This window comes from Chlorocebus sabaeus, chromosome 25, assembly GCF_047675955.1.
Source record: "Chlorocebus sabaeus isolate Y175 chromosome 25, mChlSab1.0.hap1, whole genome shotgun sequence".
Lineage (NCBI taxonomy): Eukaryota > Metazoa > Chordata > Mammalia > Primates > Cercopithecidae > Chlorocebus > Chlorocebus sabaeus.
The window spans coordinates 79,797,292-79,819,865 of NC_132928.1; the positions used below are offsets into that span (position 1 = coordinate 79,797,292).

The following is a 22,574-nucleotide window of genomic DNA, read 5'->3' on the forward strand; positions in this document are numbered from 1 at the left end:
ATTTGAATTCAAGCAAGGTAGGCTAGAGATTAAGCTCTTAACTGAGCTGGTATATAAGGGATAATGGAAGCTAACTCTGGAGATACACTGATAGATAGATATATAGAGATACAAAAGAACAATGGAAAAACTGGCCACAGATGTTTGTTAAAAATACTTATTAGATTTTAAATTATGGAATTAAAGCATGTGTTTTTCCTCTGCTTCTGAAAATAGAACTGCTGGCTGAGTAAGTCCCCCGGAGGCTGAAAGACCAATAAGTGGACAGAAATTCATTACTCTTTGATTCTGAGACCAGCTGCTTCATGCAGAATCTGGCACTTACCACACAAGGACCACTCTTAGCTTTATAATCAAGGTGACGCCTTTGTTTAGCTGAGCCTCTCCATCTTGTATTTCTCCTCACTAAGCATTCTGTTGCTGGTTGTTTTTCTCACTGTGTTGATGTATTGATGTCTGTTTCATTGTTCCAGATTATATTTCACTGAGTTTTCAATAGAAATGTCCCTTTTTGCTGCCTAGTGAGTGGGTGTCCTTCAGCAGCTTACCACTTAGGAACTATTATTCTGATATCCCATTGCAAGTCACACTTTGTCATTAAAGTCAAAAGAGCAATATCCATTTCACACCTATGACTAAGTCTCAAGTTCACCAAGAAAGTGGATAGCATTCTCTGAATGTTTTGTATTTTTAATTTTTTAAAAAAACAAAAGCAAAAAGTTGAAGCATAGAGATAAACGAATTCACTTGGGCCATGAGAAAGTCGTGGTAACACTGAAAATCGTGAGAGGCAAGTGCGGCTCCAACAGGAAGAAGAGGAGTTTCCTCAGTCTGAACCACTGGGCCCAGGATGTATGATTTATGGAAGATCTCCTACAAGAATGAAGAATTAGCCTGGCTGTGATTGCAGAGGCCCTCTCCTGCTCATTCACCTTGAGCTCACCTGGGAGTAGCTTTGAAGGCCAAGGTCAGAAAAATGTATCGTTGGATCCAAACATTCTCAGTTAGCATTGTGCCTATTGTCTTTTTGATTCCACAACTCCATGACAGCCTGCTACCAGCTGGACCTATGTATTCCTCCTCCTCTCTGGATCTTCGCTATTCACTGGGTACATTCTTCCCACTATGTGTCATAGTGAGGAATACAGCCATTTGGAGTCAGACAGACACCAGCTTGAGTCACATTTGAATCACATCACACAAAAGCTTTAGGTCTATGACACTATTACCTGCTTCTCTCTGCTTCCGTTTTTTTCTTCTGTAAATGAGGGTAGCAATAGTTATCTTCCAGAGCTATTACGAGGATTACATGAGGTAGCACATGCAAAACACAGTAGATTCTAAAAAATGTTGTTCCTTTTCTCTCTTTTTCCCAAATCATCCAACGGGGATTTAGTCAACTGGTAACTCTGAAAATGTTAACATAATATCTATCTCTCCACAGATAAATGCATATGCTAACCATTCAAAAGTAAGTTAAAAGCACAGATTCTACAGCCAAACTACATAGGGTTCAGATCCCTTTGTACTTCAGTTGTCTCACTTGTAAAATGGGGATAACAAACGTGCCATCCTCATAGTATTGTTATGAGTGGTAAATAAATTAAGGATGTAAACATATACAACTAACCTGAAAAATACTAATTGTTCCCTAAATATTATAATTCAAGACTCTAATAGTAACACTTATTATTTAGACAGATATATAATGTCAATGCTAATATATCAATTACCTCCAAGAGAGCTTTGCCAAAGACCTATGCCAGTTTCCCTAAAATGTATATTTTTGGAGCCACAGATATTTTTTAGAAGTGTCATTCTGCATAAACGCTTTTCGTAGTTTTTTGTGGTGAAGGACAAAAACAGAGGCTATTTAAAACCATTTTCCCTCTGCATTAGGGAATGAGGACGGCATTTATTCTTTCCGCATTATCCGTCCTAGATTATTCCAATAATACTCATCATTTATTCTTTCCGCATTCTCCGTCCTAGATTATTCCAATAATACTCACCCTGATAACTTTGGAGTTATTTAATTTCACTGTAAAACAGCTTTGAAAATAGCTATATTGCCCAAACGTCTAAGTTCTAAAAACATCAGTGTCTATTTTAGATCCAGGCTGTTAGCAAATTTCAATATTCATTTGTCGATCCAACCAGAGTTTACTGGAGTTTACTATGTGCCAGACAATGTTATAGAAGATAGGCAAAAATTCCTGCCCTTATAGAGCTTTCATTATAGGGAGGTGAGAGGTGCTCGATAAACAGATAACTAGAATATGTAATTTGTCCAATTATGGTATGTATCATGGAGAAAAATAAATCAGGGAAAGGAAAATTAGGTATCCTAAAGTAGAGATAGGAATTGCAATTCTAAAGAGCATAATTGGAGAATATCTCACTGAGAAGAAACCTATCTGTATGACTGAGAGAAGTAAAGGACCAAGCTGTGGGGCTATCTGTTGGAAGAGCATTCTAGGAAGAAGGAACAGTGCATGCAAAGCCCTAGAGGTGGGAGTGTACCTGGCATATTCAAGGAATGGCACACAGGCTGGATGGCTAGAGTGGGCAAAAGCAAGAAGAGTGGGAGTGGAAGTCACATGCACATGAAGTTACAAGAATGTTCACAGAAGCAGTAGTAATAGAATCGTGAAACCACTCAGATATCTATCAATAGTAGAATGAATAAATTATAATGTACTTATATAATGGAATTCCACATTGAAATGCAAACAAAAAACAAACTATAGGTGCTCTCGATAATACAGATGAATCTCACAAACATGATGTTGAGTAAAAGAGGCCAAATGCTAAAGGATAAAACCGCATCATTTCTTTTACATAAATTTCACAAACAAGGCAACACTTGCAGTCAAAAGGCAGATTAGTAGTTAGGACAGAGATATGTGATTAGAAATGAGCTACAAAGTGTCTTCTGGGAGGGACCGAGTGGAGGTAATATATATTCATTTTGTGATAATTTGTTTAGGAGGTAATGTATGTTCATTTTGTGATAATTTGCTTAGGAGTTATGCTTTCCGTATATATGCTTTACATATATAATATAATGTAATAGTAATATAATATTACTATTTATAATAGTAAATGGAGGAATTTGAGATAGCAAGTACAGGCATTTTTTTTCAAAAAGTTTTACTGTAATGGGAGCAGAGAAATGAGGTGAAAGCTGAAGGATTATTTTAAAGATGGGAGAAATGACTGTTTCGGAAGGTTCACTTACTCACATTTACCACTGTTGCAAAACACCTGTTCCATTGTTTACTTAAAGGTTTTCAACTTAAATTTACTTAAAAAGCAAATTTCATGTTAACATTGTGTCACCTGCCATAATAGAAATAACTGTAAAAATACAATGCACACAAGAGTCCTTCGATTGAAATAATTAAAAAAATAAACATAATTGAATGCAAATCAAAATCAATCAAACTGAGCTACAAAAATGAGTGCCTAAAAATAAGTTACTTAAACAGAAAAACAGAGCTGTTGATGATCAGCCAGAAAAAAAAGGATATTCTGTTCCATGTTTATGTAATAGTCACTAGCACTGTGCACAGTTCCTTCATCATCTTGACCTTTGCACTGCATACATACTGTTTTGAACACCTATCCATATTCATTTCAACAGAGGAGCAAAAGAAAAACCTAGTCACACGTGAGGTGACAAGAGGATGCTGACTTGCCCAGCACTTGAGGTTGTCCCCTGTTCCCATGTCTCTGATTTGGAGGGAAGTTGAGCTTTAGAAAAAGCCTCCTCATGCTGCTGACTAAAAAGAACCCCCACTCCTATGTCCGTTTTTAGAAATAACTGGTGTATGCGTGCGTGTGTGTGTGTGTGTGTGTGTGTGTCTGTCTGTCTGTCTGTCTGTGGTGGGGAAGGTGCTGCTCAGCTGTGGTTCTAGCAACCCTGCCTGAAATCAGGCAAAGGCAGGAGGCCATCAGAGGGCACCTGCAACTGTCACTAGGCCCCAACTCATTGTCTATGTTCCATACTTTAGAAAACACTGACCTATAACAATGGAGACGATATTTTCCAAATTAAAAATCAGGCAACCTTAGGCCAGGTGCGGTGGCTCAAGCCTGTAATCCCAGCACTTTGGGAGGCCGAGACGGGCGGATCACGAGGTCAGGAGATCGAGACCATCCTGGCTAACACGGTGAAACCCCGTCTCTGCTAAAACAATACAAAAAACTAGCCGGGCGAGGTGGCAGGCGCCTGTAGTCCCAGCTACTCGGGAGGCTGAGGCAGGAGAATGGTGTAAACCCGGGAGGCGGAGCTTGCAGTGAGCAGAGATCCGGCCACCGCACTCCAGCCTGGGTGACAGAGCGAGACTCCCTCTCAAAAAAAAAAAAAAAAAAAAAAAAAAAAATCAGGCAACCTGATATTTCAACAAGATACAGTATTTAAAGGTAAGAGCCGGCGGGGTGCGCTGGCTCACACCTGTAATCCCAGCACTCCGGGAGGCCGAGGCGGGCAGATCACCTGAGGTCAAGAGTTCGAGACCAGCCTGACCAACATGGAGAAACCCCGTCTCTACTTAAAATACAAAATTAGCCAGGCGTGGTGGCGCATGCCTGTAATCCCAGCTACTCAGGAGACTGAGGCAGGAGAATCACTTGAACCCAGGAGGCGGAGGTTGCAGTGAGCTGAGATCACACCATCATACTCCAGCCTGGGCAACAAGAGCAAAACTCTGTCTAAAAAAAAATTTAAAAAATAAAGAAAAGAGCAGCAAAATTGACAAATGGGATTTAATTAAACTAAAGAGCTTCTGCACAGCAAAAGAAACTACCATCGGAGTGAACAGGCAACCTACAGAATGGGAGAAAAGTTTTGCAATCTACTCATCTGACAAAGGGCTAATATCCAGAACCTACAAAGAACTCAAATTTACAAGAAAAAAACAAACAACCCCATCAAAAAGTGGGCAAAGGATATGAACAGACACTTCTCAAAAGAAGACATTCATACGGCCAACAGACACATGAAAAAATGCTCATCATCACTCACAGAGAAATGCAAATCTAAACCACAATGAGATACCATCTCACACCAGTTAGAATGGCAATCATTAAAAAGCCAGGAAACAACAGGTGCTGGAGAGGATGTGGAGAAACAGGAACACTTTTACACTGTTGGTGGGACTGTAAACTAGTTCAACCATTGTGGAAGACAGTGTGGCGATTCCTCAAGGATCCAGAACTAGAAATACCATTTGACCCAGCCATCCCATTACTGGGTATATACCCAAAGGATTATAAATCATGCTGCTATAAAGACACATGCACACGTATGTTTACTGAGGCACTCTTCACAATAGCAAAGACTTGGAATCAACCCAAATGTCCATTAATGACAGACTGGATTAAGAAAATGTGGCACATATACACCACGGAATACTATGCAGCCATAAAAAAGGATGAGCTCATGTCCTTTGTAGGGACATAGATGCAGCTGGAAACCATCATTCTCAGCAAACTACTGCAAGAACAGAAAACTAAACACCGCATGTTCTCACTCATAGGTGGGAATTGAACAATGAGATCACTTGGACACAGGGCAGGGAACATCACACACCGGGGCCTATTGTGGGGAGGGGGAGGCGGGAGGGATAGCATTAGGAGATATACCTAATGTAAATGACGAGTTGATGGGTGCAGCACACCAACATGGCACATGTATACATATGTAACAAACCTGTACGTTGTGCACATGTACCCTAGAACTTAAAGTATAATAATAATAATAAAAAGAAAAAATATATATGAGGTCCATAATTAACCGAATAACTCACAATCAAAGAAATACTAATTGACATTAAAAAAAAAAAAAGTAAGAGCAGCCCAGAAAACCCATAATAATAGCGCCATACCTAGGACATTCATGTATTACTCCATACATTTGAAATGTTTAAAATCAACACTAATGCTACTGGGATGTGAAAATTCATAGACATAATCCCTGCCCTCGAAGTAAGGTTGCCAGATAAAATTACAGAATGCCCAGAAAAATTTAAGTTTCAGATAAACAGGGACTTCTTGTAGTATATGTCTCAAATATTGCACTAGATATATTAAATATTTATCTGCTATTCATCTGAAATTCAAATTTCTGGGTGTCCTACATTATTATTTGCTAAATCTGGCAACCCTACCTCAAAAGGTTTTCGGGCTATTGAAGGGCAAAGGCAATTCAAACACAGTGAGAGTATGAGAAACGTCAGGGCAAAAGAGCCATCACAGACTGCGTGTGCATATCAAACAAATATCCATCTTAGGGAAGACATTTGGAAACTGGTAACATTGGAACTGAGTCTTAAGCTGGAAACGTATGGGATACACCATTTATTTCCGCATTTAATAACATGCCATCACGATTTGTGACTTAACTGTTTGATAAACATGTGTTTTGTCTACAGAACTAGACCTTCAGTTCCTTGGAGACACAAGTCATCTCTTTATGTCCCCCATGCCACCCGGAACTGACAGGCACACTTAAGGCAGTAGTAAATTACTGCACACATTGATGCAAATGGTTTTGTCCTCCCAAAGAGTAAAAATATTCTGTTAGTGAAATGTATTGTAACTAGTGTTTCTTTTTCAATTTTAGTCCTTGAACACTGCAGCCAAGAATCCAGTATGAAACCTTGGGAGTCAAATTCATAGTAAATACAAGAGCCGTTCACAGTGCAGCAAACTCTCATGTTAGTTTTATGACAGATTCAGTGACACTGGAATGGACACCTTTTTGATTTTGGGGTTCCTTCGTAAGACCCCCATGTGTGACATATTCATGGTTGGATTCTAGATACTGAAGCAGTTACTACAGCTGGTTAGTCCAATGATTACAAGTAAGAAGGCTTTTCTACAAACACAAGCTGCCCACATCGAAGTTCCTCCTTAATCTACTGCAGTTTGAAACTGTCCCCCACTTTCCCCAAGAGTCCACTCCACGCTAGTTTAGGGTGAGTCTACCACAGCCTATGGAAGAGGGAGGGAAGATAACTTTTCTCATCTCTCCTAGTCCCAGCTCTAAAGACCAGAACCAGGGAGGAAGCAACACTACTCTTCCAAACACATTCCCCAAACGTGGCACCTTTTCAACAATTTTAATAACAAATTTAAGGCATCATAGATGCCTTAAAAATTGGCATGATAGAGGTTACATTGATCATGAAAAGACTTTAAAAGAAGGGAGAAAGATGTAAAGAAGGTAATCAAATGGGGAGCATTTTTAACAATGTGCTCACTTCTTCCCCTTCAATTCCTTGAATTGAGTCTGAATTATCACTCCTATTGATCTCTGAGCCCAGAACGTTACTTTGTGGTCTGGCCTCAGGTTTCTTCCAATTTTTTAAATCACAATATTCCTAAGAGGGCAGCGACGAGGTCTGGGGTATTATGAGGACTGGAAACCTAGCCACAAGTGACCATGAAAGTCCAAAATGCCTTTAAAGTCTTTGTCTCTAAGGCCCATTGTCAAGGTCTTGTTATATAGTTAATTTTCCCCCGACTTATGTCAAAAATAAACGAGGCTGTGTTCTAGGTAAAATGGTAGGGACAGATTTTAATCACTACTACGACTGCAATGGGGAAAAGAGCCCAGCGTGAACTGAATTCAATTGCGATTTGTACAGAGGCGACCGGGCGTTTTAAAGAGAATGAAGGAATTAGGATGGGACTCATGACGCCAAGGGGGACTGAGCAACTTTTCCAGGTTTAAAAAACCTCAACACAAACGCGCGACGGCGCTCTATCAACGTCAGCCTCCCGAACTGGGGCCGTACCCAGGAGAGAACTACAACGCCCAGCAGCCCCGACGGGTGTAAACACTCCCAACTTCCGGGGCGTTGCTCACCATCGGCCAGCAGCGCCAGTGCCACTCGGTCCCTCAAGAAGCCGCAGGGGTTCGGGCCGGCAGCAGAGGCTGGAGTCGTACGGCAGTGGGCCGCTGTCTGCCCAGCGACACGGAGGGCTCAGGACGCGACCCTATGTGTTGGAAGCCGCAGGAGGCGGAGCCGGGTTGCGGGGTACGCGTTGACGTCACATCCGCTGGGCGGGGCCGCAAGGAACCCGCGCAAATTGAAAGGTCAGCCTTTCGCGCGCGGTGTAGCCAGGTTGCCAGTGTTCTGCGTCGCTGGCCGTGGGTGCTCTGGCCACAGTGAGTTAGGGGCGTCGGGGCGGGTTTCTCCAACCCCAATCGGCTCCGTTCAAGGGGAGGAGGAGAGTCCCTTCTTGGAAGGTGAGAGGAGCGGGCTGTGCGGAGGCTAATGGTTGGGTTCCCTTGGGGGTCGACCTGCGCGTCACCTCCGACCCTCCTCTCGGGATTCGGGGTCTTCCAGGAGGGGAAGGAGAGAGTCTGGTGTGATCTTCCCATCCCGACAGCAGAGCCCTTAGCCTGAGTGGAGTATGTGTTGTTTTGTTCCGAGGGGACGTCTGGCCACGAGAGGTCTGCAATTCAGTGAACGGAGGGAGATAGAGAGCAGACGATTCCGGGCTGGAGCAGGCGCCAGGGCTGCCAGACTTCTCTCATTTTTCCGCAGAAGCTGGCAGTCCGGGTTTTACATGCAGTCTCTGCACCTTTAAATGTTGACAAGTACATTTTCCCATAATGTTGTGCAGACCTAAGGAAACGTGTCGTCTGGAATGGGCTTGGGGGCCACGCCTGCACATCTCCGCGAGACAGAGGGATAAAGTGAAGATGGGGCTGTTATTACCACGAGTGCCACATGCGATCTCTTTGAGATATGTACTCCGTCATTCTTACTGTTGCACGCAGCCATTCTTACTACGCTAAAGAAGAAATACTTATTCGAGGATATTTGCCTGGCCCCGAAGAAAGTTATGTAAATTTCATGAACTATTATATCCGTTTTCCTCGGAGTGAGAGAAAACTCTTTTTAGATAGCATCTGAGAGGTAAGAGACTTTTTCTGAAACTGTGGTTTGAAGACCACCTGCATCCAGATTAACTGCTTTGTTTAAAATTCATTCACTGGCTGGGCGCGGTGGCTCACGCCTGTAATCCCAGCACTTTGGGAGGCCGAGGCGGGCGGATCACGAGGTCAGGAGATCGAGACCATCCTGACTAACACGGTGAAACCCCGTCTCTGCTAAAAATATAAAAATTAGCCGGGCGTGGTGGCGGGCGCCTGTAGTCCCGGCTTATCGGGAGGCTGAGGCAGGAGAATGGCGTGAACCCGGGATGAGGAGCTTGCAGTAAGCCGGGATCGCGCCCCTGCACTCCAGCCTGGGCGACAGAGCGAGACTCCTTCTCAAAAAAAAGAAAGAAAAAAAAAATTCATTCACAGCAGAACTAGTGAATCCCAGTCACAGAGTGGAGTTGAGAGTCTAAGAACCTCTGAAATTTGAGAACTGGACTAGAACCTTTAGAGCTCTGATAAGGTGTCAACAGGGTAAAGCTGACTCCTAATCCTGTACTTTTTTCCCTTCCTTCCAAACTTAACGTTTGGTAGGAGAGATTTGTATTATGAAATGCTAAGCAACTGCTCAGTGCCCATTACTAACTTTATTTTAGAGTTGTGGAGGGGAGGTCGTTTCTTCAGAAAGGCCTGTGACAGTTCCAGAATCTCTGTATAGAAAGGGCTTAGGGCCTGGCATGGAAGGGGGTGGAAAGTTAAAGCATTTGTCTTGAAGCTGTATTTGCATAGCAGACGCAGTTTCACAATTCTTTGGGGTAGCTTTCAGAGAGACTGATGGAGTTGCCCCTAGACACCACCGCTGTTTATTACCAGAATGTTCGTGCTTAGAATAATGCGTTCTAATAGCAGTGAATTTCAGTCCTAAACAAGTACAGGATCATTTCTGTAATCCTTTTTGAATTTTTCCTTTGTTTTTTGGTTGAAATGCTTACCTTCCTACAAACTGTTTTGAGTTTCTGCTCCTATTTGAATTTGCATGTTGACCCTTATAATTAATGCCTTTTGTAGAGGCAATGTGATGCCATCGCACGCATGGTTTTGTTTGTGCCTAGCTCCTTGAAGCATGTGTTAGGAGTGAAAGTGCCAAAGCACTTTGGAAAGAATAAACAAACATTAAGCAAATGTCAAGTGGCATTAGAGGTAGTATTAGTGATTAATGTAAATTCTACCCTATGGAAATTGTTTGACAGGGAGGAGCCCAGCTAAAATACTAAAGAGCAGTGATTCTTGAATATCTGAACAATTTCTGCCTTGGACTCCAAGCTTTCTCTTTATTTGTCTAAAATGTTTTGATAAATGTATTTTTCTTTAAATATTACTGTTCTCCCTGTGTCTTTTCATATCAGGTAGTTAATTTGGCACCATGGGGATACACGGATTGCTACAATTTATCAAAGAAGCTTCTGAACCCATCCATGTGAGGAAGTATAAAGGACAGGTAGTAGCTGTGGATACATATTGCTGGCTTCACAAAGGAGCTATTGCTTGTGCTGAAAAACTAGCCAAAGGTGAACCTACTGATAGGTAAGTCTAGACCTTATATTAATTCTTTGACAATTAAGAATGAGACCTACAGTGCCTTTTTTCCCCCAGAAATAGATTGTTTTCACTCAATGCCAGAACTTATCAGGAAGTGAAAGTTGTATGTTTTAGAATATTCCCAAATCAGGGATGACTTCCTTCTGTGATAATAGGCCTAGTTTTCTTTCTTTATAATAAGCCGGAGCATCAAGACACTGATAGACAAAGACTATTCATATCTCCTTTATTTTATTTATTTATTTATTTATTTATTTATTTATTTATTTATTTTGAGACAGAATTTCTGTTGCCCAGGCTGGAGTGCAGTGGCACAATCTCGGCTCACTGCAACCTCCGCCTCCCAGGTTCAAGCAATTCTCCTGTCTCAACCTCCCAAGTAGCTGGGATTACAGGCGCACACCACCACGCTGGGCTAATTTTCGTATTTTTAGTAGAGACAGGGTTTCACCATGTTGGCCAGGCGGGTCTCGAACTTCTGACCTCAAATGATCCACCTGCTTTGGCCTCCCAAAGTGCTGAGATTACAGGCATGAGCCACCATGCCTGGCCCAATTCTTAACCTAAGATAAATGTTTTAACAAATGCTTTGAAATCCACGATGATTTCTGGCTCCCACATTCTTGGGTACAGAAAACATACTGCTAGTCCTGGTTAGCAAAAAAATAAATGTGTTGTAAAATTCATTATTATTTCTTATTTGCTTTCTTCTAAATTTTGCTTTATGATCAGCAGGCCCCAATCATTGTTCCATGCCAATGCAAGTTCACTGTCACTGATCTACAACAAATAGAAAACATAAGGATAACAATGTAGTGAGTCTTTCACCAAGATGACTAGATAGGATTTAAAAGGTCATCTTTTATTTTATTTTAGCTGCTAAGTTTGTTATGCAAAATGATTACCTTTAAAGATTATGTTTTCCCATTCCTGTTTTTGAGCTAAAATGTCGTTTCTTTATAAAATGATAGAAGTTGTAAATGCAGTTGTTTTTGTCACAATACCTAATGTAATATCTGACCCTCGATTGGATCCTGGATTTGGAAAAAATAGTAGCAGTGGTGTCCTGGAGCCAACTCATATGGGCTCTTTATACACCATGTCTTCTCAGCTCAGCATTCATTGAGTTCACCTAGGTAGCTCATCTGCCATTGAGGAATATTTATCTCAGGGAAATCAGGCACCTCTTCCCCAAGAACTGGTTGTTAAACATTTACCAGGACACCACTGAATATAAGAAACATTATTGAGACAATTGTACCAATTATAATATAAACAGTATTAAATAGTATTATGTCACTATTAAATTACTTAGCCATGATATGGTATTGTTGGAAGAATCCAGTGTTTACTGTACTATTCTTTCAACTTTTCAATAGATTTGACATTTTTTAACAAAAAAATGAGGGGAAAAGACCAGATTTGAAACCAAAGATGTGAGAGTTAGAAGGGATATCAAAGCTTTTTAATTCACAGGTAAGGAAACCAAGGCTTGGAGGATCAAGTAGTTCACCAGACATCACTTGGCTCATAAGTATCCAAGGCAGGATTTGAATCCAAGTCTAGTAAGTTAGAGTTCCAATTCCTATGAAAACATTTGCTTAAAATAACAAAATAAAAAACTTTTTCTTTTCATAGTTTTCTCATCTGGCTTAAAATAGGACAGAAGTATTACCTTAAGAAAGGCGAAGCACTGAAATGTATTTTTCTTTTTTTCCATAGGTATGTAGGATTTTGTATGAAATTTGTAAATATGTTACTATCTCATGGGATCAAGCCTATTCTCGTATTTGATGGATGTACTTTACCTTCTAAAAAGGAAGTGGAGAGATCTAGAAGAGAGTAAGTTAATTCTCTACTTAATCTCTAACTTAATGGCACTACGGTCAGACACTGTAGTCTATATGGTACCAATTTTTAAAATTTTAAGCCAGGCTCAGTGGCTTGCGCCTGTTGTCCTAGGTACTCAGGAGGTTGGGGCAAGAGGATCACTTGAGCCCAGGAGTTCAACACTTTAGTGCTCTATGATCATCTCTGTGAATAGCCACTGTGCTCCAGCCTGGGCAACATCGTGAGACCCAGTCACTAAAAATTTTCTTTTTCTTTTTCTTTTTTGACAGTCTCACTCTATTGCCCAGTCTAGAGTGCAGTGATGCAATCTTGGCTCGCTGGGACCTCCACCTCCCAGATTCAAGAAATTCTTGTATCTCAGCCTCCCCAGTAGCTGGGACTACAGGCGCGTGCCACCACGCCCAGCTAATTTTTGAATTTTTAGTAGAGATGGGATTTTGCCATGTTGGCCAGCTGGTCTCAAACTCCTGGCCTCAAGTGATCTACCTGCCGTGGCCTCCCAAAGTGCTGGAATTACAGGCATGAGCCACTGTGCCTGGCCTAAAAAAAAATTAATAAATAAAATTTTAATTTGTTGAGGCTTATTTTATAGCCTAGTATGTGAACAGATTCCCTTAAATGTTATGCATCTGCTACATTATTATCACTTTTGTTTAAAAGTATCTTAGTTACTATATTTTCTTTGGCATAAAGAATTGCTGTGGAAAAGTGTAATGGTAATCTTGTGTGTGTGTGTGCATATAATCATTCTAAATCACTTGTTCTTTTTGCCTTAGAAGCCCAAAGCATCTGGGTTAATGTTCTCAAGGACCTGGTGTGTACTTTCTAATGAGTCAAAAACTTTTTTCAATTCTAGGAAAGCTTCTTGAATTATAGTTTTGTTACAGTTTCTTGAGTCAGCGTCTTAAATGTTTTATATTTAAAAACGTTCTTCCCTTGCAGAAGACGACAAGCCAATCTTCTTAAGGGAAAGCAGCTTCTCCGTGAGGGCAAAGTCTCAGAAGCCCGAGAGTGTTTCACCCGGTCTGTCAATATCACCCATGCCATGGCCCACAAAGTAATTAAAGTAAGCCACTGGAAAATGAAGACAAAGGGGCAGATGGGCAGGTTCACCAAAGCTAGTTACAACTTGTTTATTAACGGGAGAGGAAGAAAATCAAGGGTGGAAAATTGTTCTAGGCCTAACTTCAAGTAAAGGGCAGATGTCAGAAGAAGAAGGGAACAGCATCATTAGTTAGAGAAGACTTCAACAATTTCCGAGGAGAAATCCTAAGGCATAAGTAAGGCTCTCTCTTTAGTCATATTGTTCCAAAGCAGTGGAAGGAACAGGGCCAGACACGGTGGCTCACACCTGTAATCCCAGCACTGTGGGACGCTGAGGCAGGAGGATCATTTGAGCTCAGGAGTTTGAGACCATCCTGGGCAACATGATGAGACCCTGTCTCTATTTAAAATAAAAAAATAAAGAGATGGAAGGAACAAATTCCTGGAGGCGTTGGTCTCACCCAACTCTCCTATAGTCTTCAACACTTACTGTAACTGGCACTCCTGAATGACAGATCTGTGATTTAGCTTTGTTGCCCCAGGCACCCTACAGACTTCTGTTCCCTTTCGCCTCCTCCTTGTAGCAGCTTCTTTCCTTATTCCTGTACATCTTAGTGTCAGGGTGCCCACAGTCCCAGCCCTCACTTTCCCCTTTTTAGAGCCTACTTGGTAAAGGTGTTGTGGTTTTATTGTTCGTTCATTTGTTTTGAGGCAGAGTTTCACTCTCGTTGCCCAGGCTGGAGCGCGATGGCATGATCTCGGTTCACTGCAACCTCCACCTCCTGGGTTCAAGCGATTCTCCTGCCTCAGCCTCCCAAGTAGCTGGGGTTACAGGCATGTGCCACCACACCTGGCTAATTTTGTGTTTTTAGTAGAGACGGGTTTCACCATCTTGGTCACGCTGGTCTCGAACTCCCAACCTCAGGTGATCCGCCCACCTCGGCCTCCCAAAGTGCTCGGATTACAGGGGTGAGCCACCGTGCCCAGCCTGTTAAAGGTATGATAATAAAGGTGGAGTCAGCTTTTTCTAGCTTACAGTTCTGACATCCAGTTCCTGAGCTAAAATAGGCACTACAGTTCCGATTTTGGCTTTGTCATTTGAGTCTCTGGCTCTTTCTGTATGGGTCAAGCTAGAAGGAAAGGATGGGATGCGGGAGAGAGAGAGTGTGATGTATAGGGAAATGTGTGCTCTGTGTAGTCGGGAGAAGAGAAGCTGCATTGTGTGCGGAAGTAGAGGAGAAACCCTGATTGGACATAAATAGTGGTGTAAAAGGATGAGAGTAGGACTATTGCTGGACAAAAAAAGAAAAAATAAATGAGAAGAATAGCAAATTGCAAATTGTCACCAAAATTGATAGCAGCAGGATCTTGATACCTCTTTCCTCCTCTTTTTTTCTTCCCTTTTTTTTTTTTTTTTTTTTAACTTCCCAAAGCCTCTCTTCAGGCCTTGGGAACCATTTTCCCATAATTTAGAACGTGGAAGTTCCAGTTCCAACTGGCTAGATTTTGACACAGAGGCTATGATAGGGACTGTTTTTCTTAGCAAGGTTATTTTAAAAGTATTTTTTCATAATGCATTGGTTTAAATATAGTGCTATAGTCTATAATATATATGTAAGATATATTATTAGAGGAGGGTTGTATATGTGTGTATACATATACACACACATGTATATATTTTCCCCTAAGACATTGCTGAATATGGTCTATAATTTTATCAATACTATGTCAGTACACTGACTTTCGTAGCCTGACAGGACAACCTGTTATTTTGATGGGGAACATGTATTCAAAACTCCAAACAGATGTATATTTTTGGAACATAGCCGTTCTTAAGATGGAAGCTTTCTATAATATAAAATAATTGGGGCACGCACAATGGCTCAACTCTTGCAATGCCAACACTTTGGGAAGCTGAAGCGAGTCGATCACTTGTGTCCAGGAGTTTGAGACCAGCCTAGACAACATGGCAAAACCTTGTCTCCACAAAAAATACAAAAAAATTAGCTGGGCATGGTGGCATGCACCTGTAGTCCCACCTACTCGGGAGGCTGCGGTGAGAAGATCACCTGAGCCCAGAGCCTGGGAGGTCAAAGCTGCAGCGTGCCCTGCCAGCTGGCACCACTGCACTCCAGCCTGGCTGACAGAGCCAGAACCTAGCTCCAAAAAATAAAATAATTACTTGTGTAACTTGTAGGATTCTTTTTTCCTCTGGCTGTGTAGCAGTATTTCTTTTCTCCAAATTTTATAGATTGATTTTTAAAAAATGTCTTAGTGGCTATATAATTAGCTCAACATATACTGAAACTTATAGTAGAAGAACTCTACTTTAAAGGAAATGATTTCTCAAAGTAATATTAGCATGTGTGTGCTGAGGCTAGTAACAAAGTGGGTTTGAAACAGGAAGTTGTTTAGTACTTTCCAAATGCAGTGCTAGAGATTCACTTTGATTCTCTTCCAGGCTGCCCGGTCTCAGGGCATAGATTGCCTCGTGGCTCCCTACGAAGCTGATGCGCAGTTGGCCTATCTTAACAAAGCGGGAATTGTACAAGCCATAATTACAGAGGACTCAGATCTCCTAGCTTTTGGCTGTAAAAGGGTACTCAACTCTGACTACTATGTATTACTTTTCTATGTAGATAGGAGTAGTGTAAATCAAGAAGCTGAAGTTTTTCCTGTCCAGGAAATTATTCTAATTTATAATGTTTATAATACTTTAAAAGTTTTGTAAAATAAATTATTTTAATAGAATAGTTGCAACTGACATCTACTTTTATAATGTTAATAATTATTTCAAATGAAAAGAAGGGTTTTGCTGCTTGATGTTTGTATAATCTGGATACTTTTTCAAAGTAAGCCCTTAAGGTTGGAGGGGTTTGTTACTGTTTTATGCAAATTCTTTAGTAGAATGTGGACCTATCCGTTTTTAATAATGACAACATATGCTTTATGTTTCTTGATTAGGTTAGGTATACTAACTTATGTACTAATGGGTTTCGATGCAGTTCTTTAGAATTATGTATAAAACTATTTCATGGAAAACTTTAGGGAGAATTAAGATACAGAACTACAGGATGTTCTCATTTTTGTTCATGCCTGTATTCATGACTAGAAAGGTCTCTTATCAAAAGGTTAATTAATGCTAGGTTGCAGTGATAAATGAGGAAATATGGATGACTTGCTTTCTTCCTGAATTTCTATATTTTCCAAATTTTCTACCATAAACATGTATTGTTTCAATAATAAGGGAAAAGGTTACTGAAAAGGTACAAGTGACAGAGAAAGAGAAAATGTTTTTTGCATTCATTACTGTTTGATTATCATGTCAACCCTGTCACATAAGGAGGAAATAAAGAGATGCAAAAAGAGCTTTCTTTATACCAGAATTGTGACAATGGAGTCCTGGCTGTATAGCCTTGTCTAGTCGTATCCTGTGCTTCAGCGTAATTTATTTGTAAACTTTGTAGTCATCAGCCTATCTGTGTCTCCTCTCTTTCAGTGTTATGGTAAAGAACAAGAAAGATTTCTTAAAATTATTGCAGTGGCTTAGATAATGACAAATAAAAGTGGCCCTAGAAGGTATTAACAAGTTCCCTTCCTTTTGAAGGTGATTTTAAAGATGGACCAGTTTGGAAATGGACTTGAAATTGATCAAGCTCGGCTAGGAATGTGCAGACAGCTTGGGGATGTATTCACAGAAGAGAAGTTTCGTTACATGTGTATTCTTTCAGGCTGTGATTACCTTTCATCACTGCGTGGGATTGGATTGGCAAAAGCATGCAAAGTCCTAAGACTAGCCAATAATCCAGATATAGTAAAGGTAAGAGTGAATTGCTAAGTGTCATATTCAGTTTCTGAAGCATTTCCTTAATAAAATAATAAATCAGAATATGGATGTAAATATTCTGTTATGTGAATCACCTATATTACATTACTAAAAGGAGCAAATGACTGAGGCACTAGAACTTTGCTTTAGCAACTACCATATATTGGGAAAATCATGTTTTCTGCAATTGGCCAAAAAGTAGTGATTTTTAAAATAAAGACTAGTATAAAGAGTCTCAAGGGCAAAATATTATAGGGTAAAATTAAACTCAGAGTCTTTTGACTTCTGTGCTATAACTATAGTAGTGGTTCTCAAACTTTTTGGTCTCAAGATCCATTTACCCTCCTCAAGCTCTTTATGGTAATATTTTTTGTTTATGTAGGCGATAGCTATTGATATTTACTGAATTAAAAATTAAAACAAATTTAAATGTTTATCAATTCACTTAAACTTTATAATAAACTCATTATATGTTAGCATAAATAGCATGCTTTTATGAAAAATAAAAATTATGAGAGAGAGGAATCATGCATTTATGCAGATCTCTTTAATGTGACCTAATAGTAAGACAGCTGTGTTTGTATACAAGTTGAACATCCCTAATCCAAAAATCTGAAATGTTCAAAAATCCAAAACTTTTTGAGTCCTGGCATGGCAAGTGAAAAATTCCACACCTCATCTCATGTGAAGGCTACACAAAATTATTTAAAATAACTGTATAAAATTACCTTCAGTCTATGTGTGTAAGGCTTATATGAAACATAAATGGAGTTTTTTTCTTTCACCCTCTTGCTGTCAGTGTGTAGAAACATAAATGGATTTTATGTTTAGACTTGGGCCCCATCCCCAAGTTATCTCATAATGTGTATATGCAAATATTCCACAATCTGAAAAAATTCAAAATCTGAAATACTTTTGGTGCCAAGCATTTTGGATAATGTGTACCCAACCTGTATCTGCTGCCTCATTAAATCTCATTTGATATCATGTGTCATATATCCTCTGGAAAATTCTGAGACTCTGGACATCACTACTTTGTAGTTTCTCTTAAAAAAAATAAACATCAAAGAAGCTCATTTTCCCCCTTGGATATTCTCTAAAGCCCTTACAGTTTGCAGAGCAGAAATTCCATTTTTCTGTTTCCAAGAGTACAAGGCATGAGTCCTCAGGGCTAAGAGTGATGTAATGTAATGGAAAGATCTCTAGGTTGGAAGATAGTGTCCCGGGGGGAATAGGACCACATGCCTTAACTAGCCTGTGACTCCAGGATCCCTTTGGTTCTCTGGGTCTTCCCTTTTTCATCTATGAATTTCCTGTGCAATGTTTAGGATCCTTTCCAGTTTTAAGCATCCATGACTGTCACAGAAATCAGAATGTCAACTTGTTTTAAAAATATGATCTCGGAGTATTTGGATTTTTTTTTAATTCTCAGGTTTTGGATGTTCTTTGTTTTTTCCTTTCTTGATAAAAAGGACTTTGAAGTTGAATGAATAATGTATCTCAAGAGTTACACCTAGAAACACAAACTCGATGTATTATAAAACTGTATGTTTTTATCCTTCAAATTAGTAATAGAAAAAATGAAGAAAATACTAGTTATGAGACTTAGAATTTTAAGTGATACAACATGGTTGTGTTAGCTGGTGGAATTTTTTAACGTAGATGAAAGCAGTGAATGTTTCAATCCCTCTTCATGACCCTGTAATGTAAATCAGTCAGCCTTGAGGATAATATGTTCCCTGTTCTTTAGTTACAGATAAAATATTTTTGCATGCATTGTTAGGTTATCAAGAAAATTGGACATTATCTCAAGATGAATATCACGGTACCAGAGGATTACATCAAAGGATTTATTCGGGCCAACAATACCTTCCTCTATCAGCTAGTTTTTGATCCCATCAAAAGGAAACTTATTCCTCTGAACGCCTATGAAGATGATGTTGATCCTGAAACACTAAGCTACGCTGGGCAGTATCCTTTCTGAACCAGAATGGTAGAATTTGAGTATTTTTCTTCAATATTTTTATGGTGATATTTTTTGTGAGGCATTTAGTAAAAAGCTTCCAAATTATTTTTTGCCTTTTTTTATAGTGAAATCTGTATATTGTTCATTTAAATTACCATGCTAGTAAAAATGTAGAACAACTTTGTGTTCATAAACCGAAGGCTTATCCGCTATGCATTCTCCTTAGATTGACTGACAGGAGCATACACAGGGTCCATCACTTACGGTACACATTCCAAAGGTGGCTCTTGAGAGGACCTCCTCGTGGCAAGCAAGCTCGACTTATCAGGAGGAGCATTCTGGGCATTTGAGTGCACCAGGAGAGGATGCCCTTCCCATAGCCACCGGCCATGTGCCTGCAGGCTGATTCGGAGCCCTGAGTCACTTAGGTGGTGGCTAGGACTTTCCCCTCTGTTTCCCTTGAAAGGGAGGAGTCATGATGGCATGGGCCCTCGTCAGAAGATACCAACTCCTGCAGGGACAGATAGGGACTAGCAAACTGTGTCTTCGCTTTCCGTGGTGCTGATGCGTAAAGTAACGAGACTCCATCTAAGTCATAAACGTATGGATTTTCTGTGACAATAGACAACATTTTCCCATCTAAGTTTAGTATCATTTGGTTGGTTGTTAATAAATACCTTTTCCCTTAATCTTACTAACCTAGATATGTTGATGATTCCATAGCTCTTCAAATAGCACTTGGAAATAAAGATATAAATACTTTTGAACAGATCGATGACTACAATCCGGACACTGCTATGGTAACGTTTTGATGACCACTCTATGAAAACACATTTTAGTTATGTCTCAAGAGCTGTGATGAAAGGCAAATCTTCATACACTAAAGCGTCTTTTAAGCGTTTCTGTATCCAGGCTCTGTGCAGAGTGTACATTAAAAACAACTTGATCCTAGAGAAATTACATGTATTAGAGCGTAGGGATATTGGTTAATTTTTTAAAATTAAAGAAGTGACTGTTATTTATTATCAAACCCTTCCTTGAGCATTTCTTTGACTATACCAAGCATTTGATGCCTGTTTTTCTCATCTCACTCCGTTCAGCTTCTGTGGCATTTGACTTTATTGAAGACCTAAAGCTAGGAATGCTCGGGAGTTAAAGCTGGTTTTTCATCCATGCACAATTTAACAAATGTTTAATGCATGCCCTGCTGTTTCTTTAAACGATTTGCTCTTTTCTTTTCTTTTTTTTTTTTTGAGACAGCGTTTCACTCTTGTTGCTCAGGCTGGAGTGCAGTGGTATGATCTCAGCTCACCACAACCTCCACCTCCCAGGTTCAAGCTATTCTGCCTCAGCCTCCCGAGTAGCTGGGATTACAGGCATGCACCACCACGCCCGGCTAATTTTGTATTTTTAGTAGAGATGTGGTTTCTCTATTTTGCCCTGGCTGGTCTGGAACTCCCAACCTCAGATGATCCACCTGCCTTGGTCTCCCAAAGTGCTGGGATTACAGGCACGAACCACCGCGCCTGGCCACAATTTGCTGTTTTCTTCTGCTTCTTCGGTTGTATGTATTCCTTAAGATACTATCTCCCATCATTCTCTTTCTCTTTGTATTCCTGTTTATCCTCTGTTCTCTTTTCTTCTCTGGTTACCTTTCTATTACATCTCCTCTTTTCCTCTCTGTTTACATTTCTTCCTTAGGTAAATCCATAGGGCTTTAATCCCATTTACGTAAAGAACTCACATCTCCATCTTTACTCCAGTCTCTTTCCTGTACACCAACCACAGAATTCTCACTGTCTCTTGCAGCTCTGATTTCCTCAAGTCTATTCATAGGCAAAACTAAACTCTTCATGTTTTTAATCCACTTTTAATCACATTTATCTTTTATGTTTCTACTTAGCAGTTATTACTGTACAACATTATGCTTCTATTCTTTTCTGATTCTTTGCAATAGAATGTAGTCTTCATAAAGGCAGAACTTGGTGGTCCTCACTGCTGTATGATGTTTACTATGTTTATATGTTAAGTGAATGAGTGTCACCTATAGGTCTCACACTGGAAAACTTGGAAATAAACTTTGGCTTCCATTTTGTTGCTACAACCTCTTGCCTCTTTGAGTTGTCCTTCTGGTTAACATTTGCTTCTTTCCCCAAGCTTCCAGTTTAATTCTTGCTCACTACTTTATTGCTTTACTAAACATTTATCAAGCACCGAAACAATGTAATTAGGTTAGCTAGGGTTCTGGAATATGAAGAAAAATAAGAAATACAGGAAAAGTAAGATTCTTGCCGGTCAAATGCCCATTGCCTAAATAGGAAGGAGATATGATTCTGTGGAGAGAAATGGGGTAAGTGCTATACTAAAGATGTGTTCTAGGCTCTGTGGAAACAAAAAGCATGTCCCTCACTCCACCTAAGAGAATGCTTCATAATAATAATGGCAAACATTTTCTGAGCATTTACTGTGTTCCAGCTGCTCTTTTAAGCACCTTAGACATAGTAACTCATTTACTCTTCAGAAAGCCTCTGAAGTCCCCACCGTTCTCATTTTACAGATGAGGAAACAGCTAGAAGACACTTAAGTAACTTTCCCAGCTCACCATTTTAATAAATAGGGAAGCTGTGATTCCAAACCAAGCTCTCTACTGTCTGCTCAAGGAGAAACTGATGTGTATCCTCAGTTTGCAAGGATTAGTAGAGTTTTTCAAGATGGGTGAGTGATTTCAGGCTAAAAAACACAAAAGCAGTGTATGTAGAAAAAGTGATATATTAAGGGAATTCTTAGATTGTTCATTATGGATGGACTAAGAATGTCTTAGTGTTTACCATGTAAAGGAACCAGATCTTGAGAAAAAAAGAAGTAAGCCTGGAAAAAATGACCCCTAACAAACTGGTGATCCATTGAGCACTGAAAGTAACCATTACTGTAAGCAGAAATAAGCCAGGCCTACCAAGAGAGCACAAATCCATAACAACACTAAAAATGAACTTTATCAACTTCAGTTACGTAAAACTTCCACTCAGGTTGCCATTTCCCTATTTTCTCGCCTTGCCCCGTCTAATATGGTAGCCACTGGCCGTGTGTGGCTATTTAAATTTGTTAAAATTAAATAAAATTGCTATTTTAGTTCTAAAGTTAGAGTAGCCACCTTTCAAGTGCTTAGTGGCTAACACTGGACAACACAGAGCTGTTCTATCAGTGCAGGAAATTTTGTTGAATTGTTTACTTCTATCATATTTTTATATCTAGGGACTCTAATTGTTTTTTGAAGATTTGGATGTCATCTCTTACCTTTCTCTCCGAATATGATAATGTTTTGAGTTTTCTTCCACTCTCTGTAACTGCTGTGTACTTTTCTCCAGTGTTGATATTTCCTCCCTCATGGT

The 22,574-nt window shown here is 40.0% G+C and overlaps 1 protein-coding gene across 3 annotated transcripts in view; it reads left to right on the forward strand.

Annotated features, from left to right (window-relative positions):
• The first annotated feature begins 8,066 nt into the window (after window positions 1-8,066).
• The window catches only part of EXO1 (exonuclease 1), a 41,688-nt gene continuing 27,180 nt past the window's right edge, over window positions 8,067-22,574 (forward strand). The window contains exons 1-9 of one of the 3 annotated variants that reach the window (XM_007989945.3): window positions 8,067-8,260; window positions 8,641-8,936; window positions 10,306-10,483; window positions 12,221-12,340; window positions 13,292-13,415; window positions 15,855-15,992; window positions 17,001-17,213; window positions 19,003-19,190; window positions 19,889-19,985. In XM_007989945.3, coding sequence (XP_007988136.3) covers window positions 10,323-10,483; window positions 12,221-12,340; window positions 13,292-13,415; window positions 15,855-15,992; window positions 17,001-17,213; window positions 19,003-19,190; window positions 19,889-19,985 — 1,041 coding nt within the window. In that variant the 5' untranslated portion in view covers window positions 8,067-8,260; window positions 8,641-8,936; window positions 10,306-10,322. The remainder of the gene's footprint in view (window positions 8,261-8,640; window positions 8,937-10,305; window positions 10,484-12,220; window positions 12,341-13,291; window positions 13,416-15,854; window positions 15,993-17,000; window positions 17,214-19,002; window positions 19,191-19,888; window positions 19,986-22,574) is intronic. The other 2 variants (XM_007989942.3, XM_007989943.3) reach the window with 2 other exon arrangements.